The sequence below is a fragment of the Hyperolius riggenbachi genome, chromosome 8, assembly GCF_040937935.1.
Source record: "Hyperolius riggenbachi isolate aHypRig1 chromosome 8, aHypRig1.pri, whole genome shotgun sequence".
NCBI lineage: Eukaryota > Metazoa > Chordata > Amphibia > Anura > Hyperoliidae > Hyperolius > Hyperolius riggenbachi.
In genome coordinates this window covers 268,935,176-268,948,253 of record NC_090653.1, presented here as the reverse complement: position 1 = coordinate 268,948,253, position 13,078 = coordinate 268,935,176, and the positions used below count along the sequence as shown (strand labels likewise).

At 46.2% G+C, this 13,078-nt stretch overlaps 1 protein-coding gene across 2 annotated transcripts in view; it reads right to left on the bottom strand.

Annotated features, from left to right (window-relative positions):
• Window positions 1-6,372: 6,372 nt before the first annotated feature.
• Window positions 6,373-13,078, bottom strand: part of LOC137527864 (torsin-1A-like) — a 28,137-nt gene continuing 21,431 nt past the window's right edge. The window contains exons 5-6 of one of the 2 annotated variants that reach the window (XR_011023227.1): window positions 11,243-12,798; window positions 6,374-9,134 (exon numbers count right to left, since the gene is read on the bottom strand). Coding sequence is in view for 1 of the 2 variants with exons in the window: in XM_068248841.1 (XP_068104942.1) it covers window positions 12,554-12,798 (245 nt within the window). In the remaining variant the exon portion in view is untranslated. Of the gene's footprint in view, window positions 12,799-13,078 lie in introns of both variants that reach the window. The other variant, XM_068248841.1, reaches the window with a different exon arrangement.

Genomic DNA, 13,078 nt, shown 5'->3' with positions numbered 1-13,078 from the left:
CGCAATGGGGCTCCAATCTTCTTGGCTACGTCACTGAGATTGATTTGATTTGCTTAATGATCATGAGAGGGATAAGTGCCTAAAACAAAATGTGTTGTTTTTCCATTGCTCTATAGAGGCACCCCCCTTCTCCTGTTATGTTTGTTTGATTTAGAAGTATTGTTTCCATATAGGTACACACCGCCCCCCCCTTTCTCTTCTAGTTGTTTTTTTCCAAAGTAGATCTGTAACAAAAAAAACAGGCCCTGGAGGGGGAAGTCTCAGGATCCTAATGAGGCGTCCCCGTCCTATTCACCTTCTGGGATCCAGCGCTGGCAGCCCCTGAACACTGGAGAGGTTGGTATTTACCTACCAAGATCCTGCACAGGCACAGTAGTGGCTTTCCGACCGGGCTCAGGCAGAAACAGCAGAGTCTGATCAGACAACCGCACAATCTGAAGTGTGTACGAGGCTTCAGTGTTCACTTGCTACCTCATATATCCCATCCCTTGGCATAAGCAAACGCAGGGGGGGTTTACGGCTGCCCAGAATCTCCCCTCAGACCAGGGCCGGTGCAGTGTCTGGGGACAGGCACAAGTTGAGTCACCAGAATATCTGCAGGCGTCCTGCAGCTCACAGCACTGCCCCCTTTCTTTCCTGGCTACAGTTGACTTTGGATGCAGCAGCAGCGTGCGTACAGAGCATGGAGCAGCAGCGTATGTACAGAGCATGGAGCAGCAGCGTATGTACAGAGCATGGAGCGGCGGCGTGTACAGAGTAGCAGTGTGCACGGAGCAGCAGCGGGTGTACAGAGCACGGAGCGGCCGCGTGTACGGAGTAGCAGTGTGCACAGAGCGCGGAGCGGCAGCGTGTGTACAGAGCGCGGAGCGGCGGCGTGTGTGTACAGAGCGCGGAGCGGCGGCGTGTGTGTACAGAGCGCGGAGCGGCGGCGTGTGTGTACAGAGCACGGAGCGGCGACGGGTGCACAGAGCGCAAAGCGGCAACAGCGTGTGTACAGAGCATGGAGCGGCAGCGTGTGTACAGAGCATGGAGCAACAGCGTGTGTACAGAGCATGGAGCGGCAGCGTGTGTACAGAGCATGGAGCGGCAGTGTGTGTACAGAGCATGGAGCAGCAGCGTGCGTATTGAGCATGGAGCAGCAGCGTGTGTACAAAGCATGGAGCGGCAGCGTGTGTACAAAGCATGGAGCGGCAGCGTGTGTACAAAGCATGGAGCGGCAGCGTGCGTATTGAGCATGGAGCGGCAGCGTGTGTACAGAGTATGGAGCAGCTCTGGGGAACTTAACAGAGCACAGAGTCAGGTGTGAGCACAGCCCTGTACCCTGCTGTGTGAATACTTCACTTTCTCCTTCATTAGCAATGTCGGCTGTCCTCATTATTATCTGTATCCAAACTGCTCCTGATGGATCCCGATGTCATTCGGGAGCAGATCAGAAATGTAGGAAATAATCAGCAGATCATTGTGTGTACCCAGCATGATGTCCTACAATATTATACTGTATTGCGTGTGGCTGAGGGAGACCTTTCAGGAATCCCCCCCCCCCCCCCCTTGAAAATCCTGGGTTTGCCCCTGCTTAGTGAGTGACAATGTAACAAGATAATCGCTTTCCTTCTGAAAGGTTACAATGTTGTAGTGGATAAGTGTATGTGGTGGACGGTGGGCCCAGGCTTCTGTGTGTAGACTACAGGTGCTGCTCTGGTGATTGTGAAGCCTGGGCTGTCACAAGACTGTATCCCTGGAATGCAGAAATTACACCAATGTACTTGGCTGTGAATGTACTGGCAGTTCCCAATGCATGCTGGGATGTGCAGCTGCTGCAGGTGTGACTGGAAATGAAACGCTTCTCTCTAATGCAGGAAGGCAGTTGACACTTCATATTAATGCTTAATGAGGGCGATGATGGTAATGAAATAAATATAATTTATGCTCAGTGATAGCGCTGTCCTGGCTTGCACTCTGCTCCAGCTAAAGCGCCCACTGTAATAGATTTCAGCCAGTCTTAAAGAGACACTGAAGCGAAAAAAAAAATGATGATATTATGATTTGTATGTGTAGCACAGCTAAGAAATAAAACATTAAGATCAGATACATCAGTGTAATTGTTTCCAATACAGGAAGAGTTGAGAAACTCCAGTTGTTATCTCTATGCAAACAAGCCATTAAGCTCTCCGACTAAGAGCTGGTCCACACTAGGCCCGGAAACGTATCCGTGGCTGCGTTTTTCAAACCTGATGAAAAACGGAGTCCCGGATACTAATGTTCAAAATAGCAGCCAGCCTCACCTAAGTAAAAAACGGATCCCTCTGCGTTTGCGGGGACCCGTTTTCAAAACCTGAACGGAAGGTCCGGATCTGCTGCATTTTCACGCAACGGATCAGGACCATGGATACACGCAGGGGGTAGTGAAAGCAATGAGAAAACGCATCTCCAGCTCCACAGGCAAAAAACTGATGTTAAAACGGATAGCCTGAGCTTTATGATTGGCCCAAAAAATCCTCCCACTCCTTCCTAATGATGGAGACGTTTTCTGTCAGGGAAAAACCTGAACGGAAACTGATGCAAAACTGATGCACTTTCATCAGTTTGCAGTACGGTGGGTACTTCCCCTAATCTTCCCCGGATCCGGACTGCAGTGTCCGTCCTGCAACTGTGTCTAGTGTGGACCTAGCCTTAGTTAGTCATGGAGAGGGCTGTTATCTGACTTTTATTGTCTCAACTGTTCATGGACTATTTACTTTTCCTCTGCTAGAGGAGAGGTCATTACTTCACAGACTGCTCTGAAAGACTCATTTTGAATGCTGAGTGTTGTGTAATCTGCACATATTATAGAGTGATGCAATGTTACAAAAAACACCATATACCTGAAAATAAAAGTATGAGAATATTTTCTTTGCTGCTAATCTTCTAGTAATTATTCATAGTACACAACCAATTCATTATATCATATTTTTTTTTTTCGCTTCAGTGTCTCTTTAAAGGGATACTGTAGGGGGGTCGGGGGAAAATGAGCTGAACTTACCCGGGGCTTCTAACGGTCCCCCGCAGACATCCTGTGCCCGCGCAGCCGCTCACCGATGCTCCGGCCCCGCCTCCGGTTCACTTCTGGAATTTCTGACTTTAAAGTCAGAAAACCACTGCGCCTGTGTTGCCGTGTCCTCGATCCCACTGATGTCATCAAGAGCGCACAGCGCAGGCCCAGTATGGTCTGTGTCTGCGCAGTACACTCCTGGTGACATCAGCGGGAGCGAGGACACGGCAACGCAGGCGCAGTGGTTTTCTGACTTTAAAGTCAGAAATTCCAGAAGTGAACCGGAGGCGGGGCCGGAGCATTGGGGAGTGGCTGCGCCAACACAGGATGTCTGCGGGGGACCATTAGAAGCCCCGGGTAAGTTCAGCTCCTTTTCCCCCGACCCCCCTACAGTATCCCTTTAAAGAGGACCTGTAGTAAAAATAACAATTAATAAAATTGCTAATGGTTTACAATATTTATTTATAGATTAGTCAGTGGTAGCCCATTGTAAAATCTTTCCTCTCCCTGATTTACATTCAAAAATGTATCACAGGTAGTGACATCTACAGTCCTGCAAGATGATCTCTGCTGAATGTTTGTTACTGAGAGCTCTATGCACAGAGGGAGGTACTGCTTGCTTGGCAGTTAAAAAAAAAGCTGTTATTTCCCACAATGCAATGAGGATCACAGACAGCAGACTGTCAGGACCATGGTCATGACATCGCACTGTGGGAGGGGTTTCACCACAATATCAGCCATACCCCTGATGAACTATCTGAGAAAAAGTAAAGATTTCTGGTGGGAAAGGGGGCATCAGCGACTGATTGGAATAAGGTTCTATCCTGGGTTACAGATGCACTTTAAAGGGGAACTAGTCACCACATACTGTATCTAAACTGAATATTCTCCATTTCCTAGCAATAAAATATACCGTATTTCGCGCCGTATAAGACGCTCCGGAATATAAGACGCACCCAGGTTTAGAGGGCAAAAACCAGGGGAAAAAAATATAAACTAAACCTACCTGGTGCGTCCATATTTCAGGAGCGTCTTGTACATGACCTCCCCCAAATGGTGCCCTCCTGTGTCCCCATGTCTCCCCCAGTGTCCTCCTGTCACCCCTAGGTGTCCTCCTGGACCCACATGTGTCAGTGCTGTACCCCTCAAGTGTCCTCCTGCCCCCCCCAAGTGTCCTGTCCCCCCCAAGTGTTCCCCCAGGTGTCCCCCCCGAGTGTCCTGTTCCCCCGGCACTAGAGGAAGCCGCCCACAGAAGCCGGATGTCTTCAATTGCCGCGGGCAAGATGGAGGAGGTAAGCCTCTGCCGCTTTTCACAGGGGCGGGGGGGGGGCACCCAGCGACACAGGAGGGGGGACCCAGCGACACAGTAGTGGGTGGAGACAAGGGGGGGGAGAGAGGGAGACTCACAGCGGGACACAGGCAAGGCGGTTCATATCCTGTGCCGTATAAGACGCAGGGACTATTTCTCCCCATTTTTTTGTGTAGAAAAAGTGCGTCTTGTACGGCGGAAAATACGGTAATCATCGCAAATGCATGTTTGATCTGAAAGCAACACAATGGGCTTGATTTACTAAGACAAATAGCATGCCTTATCAAAGTTAACACGCCTTATCAGAGTAGCATAGCGAGCACTACGAACTTATGCCTGCTAACTGGCAACTCCAGTCATCCTGCCCTAAGCCTCTGTGGGTTCGTAGTGCTCGCTATGCTACTCTGATGAGGCGTGCTATTTGTCTTAGTGAATCAAGCCCATTGGTAATGTCTCGCACTCACTAAAGGATCAAACCCATAGTCTTTAAGGGGAGTGCAACAGCCGAAAAGAGGGATGACGCCCTCTATGCAGTATTCAACAAGAAAAAGAGCTGGCACATCCAAAGTTAATCTTTATTGGTTCCATGTAACAAAATATGGCCAATGTTTTGGAGCCACATAGGACCCCTTTATCAAGGCAATATTTGCTTGGAGGCAAAGATCTGTCTGCTGCTGTGCAAAAGTACCTGCAAAGGAAGTGAGAGTCTGGCTCCTCTAAACACTCGCAGAGAGCGATGTGTATTGTCTGGGATCAGCAGCAGCCATCTTAAAGTAAATCTGAAACAAATATAACCTTATAGGACAATGACTTCTATGTGTAGTACGGATAAGAAATAGATCACTTGAAGCAAAGAAGAGTCATATTGTCCCCCCCCCCCCCTCCCCTCCTCCGAGTTGTTATATATGTAGGGCACAGTCCACACTTGCAGTTAAGTGGCAAACGGATATGTGAAAATGGATCCGATTACCGGCCGATCGGATCTGTGTTCACTCTGTTGCCATTCAGCTGCTTCTGTTCCGTTTCCTCACATCCCTCCCCAGTGGATTTTTCTGCTTAGAATGGAATGTTTCTCCATTCCTTTCCGATCCGGGAATGGACCGTTTCTTAGCACTCATGAGAAATGGGCCTGAGGGCTGGAACCCACTAGAGCGATTTTATGAGCGTTTAGGGAGCGATTCAAACCGTTAGCGATTTCCCTAAATGCTCAGCTAATGTTAATGGGCCATATTCTACTGGAGCGATTGCGATGACCAAAAAGCAGGACATGCAGCATTTTTAGCGTTTAGCGTTAGCGTTTTTGCAATGTAAAGTATATAAACTCTGGCGTAATCGCTCATCAAAACCCACACAGAGCGATTGTGCTAGCATTTTGAAGTTACTGCACACTGTAAAAAAATTTAAATTAATTGAAAGGACCAATCAGAATTAAAACCGCTAATCGCTACACAACCGCTGGCAAATTGATTACACTTTTTAAAATCGCTCCCTAAATACTCATGAAATCGCTTACAAACTGCTCATACAAAACGCTAGCGACTGCGATTAGCGATAGCGTTTTGTAGTGGGTTCCAGGCCTAAAAGAGCTTCTGAGAGCTAGAGGACCAACTTGAACAAACTCGGTCCCGTTTTCTGTTGGAGACAGCTTGAGATAAGGTTTTACTGCAGGAAAGTTCAAAGGGTCATTATTTATGCTTTGTTTTACAGCTGAAAGTGAGCCTGAGATGGTCAGGAAAGAAATAAACTATACATACCCTGGGGCTTCCCCAGCGCATACACTTGAAATAGCTTCTAGCTATTGCTGGAGGCCGAATTATTGTGTTTTAAAAGCAACATCTTCTGACGGCGCCGATGTTACTCACTGAGCGCCGCTATAGATGTAATTCCGATTATAGCCTATGGTGGCGCCAGCTGCGCCCAAATCTACCTGCGCTGAAAAGCACTGCTCCGCTCCCAGCCCCCTCCAGGCTAACCACTCCCTTGCCATCCTCCTGCGCTGTCTGGATCTTCAGCAATTCATCCTACTGCGCATGCGCAGCCCAGCTACGCACACGCCCCTGTTGCCTGTGTTAAAGCAGGGTGTGATCACAGCAAATCAGAGCTTTGCAAATCTATCAGCTGATCAAACAAATTACAGGTTTCTCCATGAGTTCTCCTAGACGTGACCCTCACGATTGTTCACCCTCTCTGATTAAAATCTATGTAGGGTCAGGAACAGAGGTTGCTACATTTCAGTAGACACAGGCAGGGAGCGGGAAATCATGAGACCACCAAACAATCAACACTGGACTCACAGTTTACAAAATCTTTCTTTGTTTTTACTCAAGAACAATTAAAACAAGAAAATATATAAAATCGACAATCACTGAGGAATTCCTTCATTATTCATGACACCTTTTCGCTGATCAATTAATTATATTTACATCCATACACACCAGGTGAAAGAATACATTTTCCACATTAAGCACCACAAGTTTTTGTAAATATCCAAAGAGACAGATACAAAAGCCCTCCAGATTATTTTTAAAGAAAATTCCAAGAATTATTACAACTGGCTCTGAAAGACTGCAGCTCCTTTTAACGATCATGGAGTGATTAGAACAGACTTTCAGGAGACACGTTTTCACTTCCTGCTGTGTTAAAGGACACTTGAAATGAGAGGGATATGAAGGCTGCCATATTTATTTCCTTTTTAAACAATGCACATTGCCTGGCTGTCCTGCTGATCCTCTGCCTCTAACACATTTAGCCATAGTCCCTGAACAAGCATGCAGATCAGATTTTCTGACACAAGTCTGACAGGATTACCTGCATGCATGTTTCAGGTGTGTGATTCAGACACTACTGCAGCCAAAGAGAGCAGAGCTGCCACGCAACTGGTATTGTTTAAAAGGTAATAAATATGGCAGCCTCCATATCATTCGCTTGCCGCAGCTCTGGTGCTCCCCAACGTTCTACTGGCTGCCAGTAAGGCAGGTCGGCACTTCTGTGCATGTGTGGGCGTGCAAGAGCACCCGCGTCCACATCATCAAATCTGCGTAGGCGCAGTATACGCCCAATGACATGGGTGCGTTCATGCGCTGACGCCTGCACAGAACCGGCAAGTCTTTTGGGCGGCCAGTGGGACATTGGGTAGCACTGGAGCTGCGGTGAGTGACCCAAAAGACTTTTACGGGCTGGAATAAGCCCCAGCTAAGTAAAAATAGATTTAAATTTGCACCTTGGGAGGCCTTTAACAACATTATGAAGCTTCATTAAGACACAGACCAGCCACTCTTTAAAGTGAACCGGACGTGAAAAACAAATATAAAAAGGCAATTGTACTGGCAATGCCTTTATCCTAAATAGAACTTCCCTTGAATCTCCCAATCTTATTTTGCATCAACAAATGAAAGGAACATAGGCAAGTTCTTAGTAGTATTGGTACTATTCACTCACAACAATCTCATCCTGTCACTTCAGGCACACATTAAGGAGTTGGACAGGTAACTCAAAAGAGTGTATAAAAGGCCTTCAGCTGATAATAAAAACCCTTTTAAAAAGGTAGATTATTAACCACCTCCTCATCTGCCACTAAAAACACATTTCTTGCATTTACCCCTTCCTTATTCAGGATACAACTAAACTTCTTGTGCATTCCCTCATAATTTCCCATCTTGGCTATTGCAACATCTTCCTCTACCATACGTCTTCTATGCCTCTCCTTGCACTTCTCTAATGCTGCCCCCTCTCTGTTAGGCCTCTTTCCCACCAAGACGTTGCGTTTTAGGGGAAGTTAAGGTCGCATAACATGCCCCTAACGCAACGCGTGGTGGTGTTGAAGTTGGACGGCAGATTGAGCCCCGTTATGCGGCTCTCAAAGCAGCCGCTCCAGGATAGTGATGGGAAGTCCAGATCTTTTTAAGGATTCGGATCATTTGAATCGGATCATTGAAAAGATCCGGATCTTTGAACCGAATCATTTGATCATTTTACTAGGGAAAAAAACTGGGGGTGAAATGACTAGCAGGACACAACTTTCCCTGCACTGTACATTCTGTATGTTCTTGTTTCTTCCAGACAGACATCCACTGTGAGCTGAACATTGTGATGATCCGGATGATTCGACAAACAAAAAAGATCCGGACAACACTACAGTCCCACCACTAGTCACCACAGTGCAGTGAATAGTAATTAGCCATGTGGCTGGCAGCAGAGGAGGAGGGGAGACCTCCTCCTCCAACATTACTGAGCATGTGCAAACAGTCTAATGCTGCTTAGCCGAGTATAACGCACAGCATGCTGCACTTTGTTTAAACGTGCTGCGTTACAATGTAACGCAACGTGTGCACTGTGAACAGCACATTGATTTTACAGTGCTGTGAGTTAGGCTGCGTTACTGGCTGCTGTAACGTGGGACTTTAACGTCCCACTGTGAAACCAGCCTCAGGCCTCATTCACACTTCGTGCATTTCTGACCGCTTTTTTTTCAGCACATAATGTTAACAGATACATGTTGCTGAAAAAAAGCGCACAGAAGCAGATAGAAGCGCATTTGTGTGAATGAGCCCCCTTAACTAGCTACCACACACACACACACACACAAGGGATTTATCACTTACAAAGACCTCTGCAGCCTGGCTCCAACATACATAGCTATACTCATTTCCAGATACCATTCTACTTGCAGCTTCTGCTCTGCTAGCGAGATTCTCCTGTCATCCTCTCTTATTTCATTCTTGCAGGACTTTTCTCAAATTTCCTCTCTACTCTGGAATTCCCTTCACAATCTGGTTGGCGCTCACCCTGCCTCACCATCTTAAAAATAAAAAAATAAAAAAAACACAAAAAAACAAAGAAAAGTAATTTACATTGAAGTTGCAATCAAACAAATTGTCATATAATTCATATGCAATTGTACAATTTCACAGGTGTGAGGTAAACAGGCAGGGGATATTCGTACAGTAATAGGAGGATAATCATTTCAACAAAAGTTTCTTGATATCAGCCTGGCTACATACAAAGCCATACTGCCTTATTACCATCAGAGACACATTTTAAAACACAGGTAGGCCTGGAGCCCACTAGGAATCACTGCAGCGCTTTTAAATCGCGCCAGCGCTGGGTGCAGCGTTAATTAGAAGCACTGTACACTAAACTGTACAGCACTTCCGATAAGTGTTTTTATTTTTTATTTAAACTTTACTATACTTACCAGGTGTCCCGATATCCAGCTTCCATCCACAGCCCCGTCCCCTAATGGAAGAGGCCATAGGTGCTTCTGTAGGACCAATCAGAGAAGAGTCTGTGATCTCTTCTGCTAAGGGCTTAAGCCCGTAGAATTAACTTTATTTAAAACACTGAGCCCCAAATCTCTGCAAAATCGCTTTTCAAAGAGATTTTGAAGCCCTTCTGTACATAGAAGTGAGTGCAAGTGCATCAGTATACAAATACATTGACAACGCATTTTTGGGGGGGGAATTCCCAGTGGTTCCCAGCCTGTACAAAGTAAACTAAGGGTGGTAGATCATCAGCTACAGTAACTTGGCACTTTCAATAGAGGTCCTTTAACATCAAACTTTCACTGTAAACCCTCATAGACACATTCAAGCACTGTTTCTCTTAATGGTCGTGAATCGATTGTTAGGGCTACGGTTCTGGGAGTGAGCACTGTACAGACTATAGCTGAGCAGTGTAAGCAGTCGTATGGAAAGGGGAGGAAGGACAATGGGTGGCAAATGAGTGTAGAGTGAATATTGCCATGGGGGAGGGGGGGTCACACGAGAGCTCGATGTGCTTGTTTGCCATTAAGTGATCTTATAGAATAAGATCTTTAAACATCTGGAGTGAAGGGGGGGGGGGGGGGTGGAACTGTACAGACACTAAAGTTTCAGATGTCACAACCCAAAATGATAGTCTCGATTAAGGATTATTCAATTATTCAGTGTGTGTACAAGGCTTAATGGGCAAATGTCCAAACACACTGGTAGACCAGATCCTCAAACCTGTGCCAGAAAAGTAAGACTTTATACCTTGTTCCTGCTGAATCTTTTTCATGTGGTGGCCCAATTTTGTTGAGAGGAAAAAAAGTCCCTCAGTGCTGGTATAGTCACAATGCTATAGTGCGTGGCCCACGTAGCCGTAATTTGGGGTTTCCGGTGATTGCCAGTCCCCGAATTGCTAGTAATTAATGCCACACGGAATTTCACCGGCAGCAGGGTGAGCGGTCATTCAGCTCATCATGCGTCAAAGTGACCAGGTGGCAAACTGACATGTATGCCTTTCTCCTGACTTTTCTCACACGAGAGGTTTTCTTCTCTTTACTTAAAAAAAAAAAAAAAAAACCACAACCCTTTTCATTACCTAGTAACTGAAAAGGTACAGAAAAATAGTAAAGTCATATAAAAAAAAGACTTAGAGGACATACAGTAGACTGTAAATTTGAAAAGCTTTGTAAAGCTCTAGGTCAGAGTGGCAGGGATCAGCGGGAGTCTGACAATAACAGAAACGTAAAAAAATTAGAGATCTAAAATGCCACGCCCCCTCCTCAGCCAAGCCGGTGTGGCGTTTTTTGTTTTTTTTCTTCATTAAAATTCTGTGGCCGCCCCGTTCTCGCCAGCCGTGTCCTTATAGTCGGCTGCCGAGCTGGGAGGGGCGGCGACAAAGCCTCAGATAAAATCAGCGGTGGGAGTTTTGCCAAATGGACAGGCAGAGTTTCAGACCTCTAATATACATAACAGAATGCCAGAGGGCCGCCTTCAGGGGAGGAGTTTCAGTCCTCTAATATTTATAATAGATATATTGCCGCTGACATCAGCCGATCTTGGCAGCTCCGACGATGAACTTTACATTAAGGGCTCTTTCACCATCTCCTGCATCTTTAAATTGTGAAAGAAAAAATTGGGGAGAGAAAACAATACACTTACCTCCCTGGTATTCTCCCATTAGCCTTCAGTCTCTCTCTTCCCTGTTTGGGACCCCTCCTGCTCCTTCGGTGCCACTGACATCATAGGACCACTTCTGGACACCCCATTTGTAATTGGGAATCCGTTCTATCAATTAAGGCAGTTTTCCTTTCCCAACTCATATTGCAGGTTCCCAGAAATGGTGGGATACAGCGGCCATCTTTGAGGTGGCAGCCTAGAGACTTTCACAGGTAAAACAGGAGCATCTGAGGAGAAGGCGGAAAGAAGAAGAGGACTGGGGAACAGAGAAGTCTTCCTAGGAAGGTAAGTAGAATAGGTTCTCTTCACAGGACTGATTTTGAGTATTTTTTTTTTTTTTGCTTGCTGGAGGGCTGAAAAAAAATGTGGTTTCTTGACAAGAGGAACCAAAGGATTTTTACTTATCTTTGCTTTTTACTTCCAGCCCCCCTGTAATCTGCCAGTTCCCTCAGCATCCTTCAGCCCCCTCCGTTCTGCCACTGTGAACTACGTAAATGATCTCTTTGGTTGTGCTCCCATGGCTGGAAGTGCTTTGCGCCTGCACAGTTACAAGCCTTGACTAGCGGCGCAGGTGCAGAATGCTTCTAGCCAGGGCTGTGGAGATGGAGCAATTTTGGGTACCTGCAGTCGGTGATTTCATAAACAGAGAAGTTGGAGCCCTGCTTCTAGCCACGGAAGTGCAAATAAGGAGTCATGCGGTCCTGAACAGCGCATGCGCAGTAGCCCTTGGGACTAGAATTATGCTGCAGCAACTCATTGGATCAGACCAGGAGTACAACGAGGGAGCTGAAAGACTACTGGGGGCAGGAAGAAGCCCCAGATAAGAAAAAAAAATCTTGTGATTGCTCTCGTCTCAGGTTTACCTTCAAGAACTGTAATCATGGTCCTGATCTGCCTGATTGTTCAGAAAGAATTACAGGCAGGGTAAATGTATCACAGCTAAACAGGTTTACAAGGAAACAAAGATGGCAGCCTCTGTGTTCCTCACACTAAGTCTCCTTTAAGCAGATAAGACAATTATGTGTGCTTCAACTCCGGAGTTAATCTTCAAGAATTTTTCACACAACAGAGCTTCTCGGTTGGGCCTACTCTGGATCCTTCATAGTCCCAGCATCGGCGAGGTAACCAAAAAGCAACCAGAGATTTTCCATGATGACACCCATGCCATGACACGTCTTTTCCTGATTGCACAGCATTCAAAAAGAAAAGTCAGTCAGCGTCTGTGCCGTCTTCTGAAATGTGAGCAGACTCCCCTGCAGGGTCCTCTCTGGTGCTCTGAAGCAGGTTAGTCCATCATAGATAATAGTCTAGTTTGGCAGCTACAGTTTTGCAGCCCTTCACAGAGTAGATTTTCTCCTCCTTGGGGTAATAAGTCATGTCTCTGGCGACTCTGTCGACCACTTCCTCATCCACGTCATAACCACGGTGCCGAAGCTCCACCCTCACACACATCTTCACATGCTCAAACTCCATCGGGAGGAAAGGGACGAAGAAGTCGATTACATTTTTGGCTATTAGGCTGCTGTGCCACAAGCCGCCTGAAGAGGGAGACAACAGGTCATTTTTTATTTTTTTTAGCAGGTCTCTAGCAAAGTGATGTAAAAGCTACCATACAATTTTAAAAGGGAACCTTAAAGAGAAACTCCAGCCTAAGCAATCATACTGTCATTAAGTTACATTAGTTATGTTAATAAAAATAGGTAATCTAATCTCTTACCCATCCTGTTTTAAAAGAACAGGCAAATGTTTGATTTCATGTCGGCAGCCATCTTTTTGGTTGAAAGGAGGTGACAGGGAGTGCGAGACACAGTTCCAACT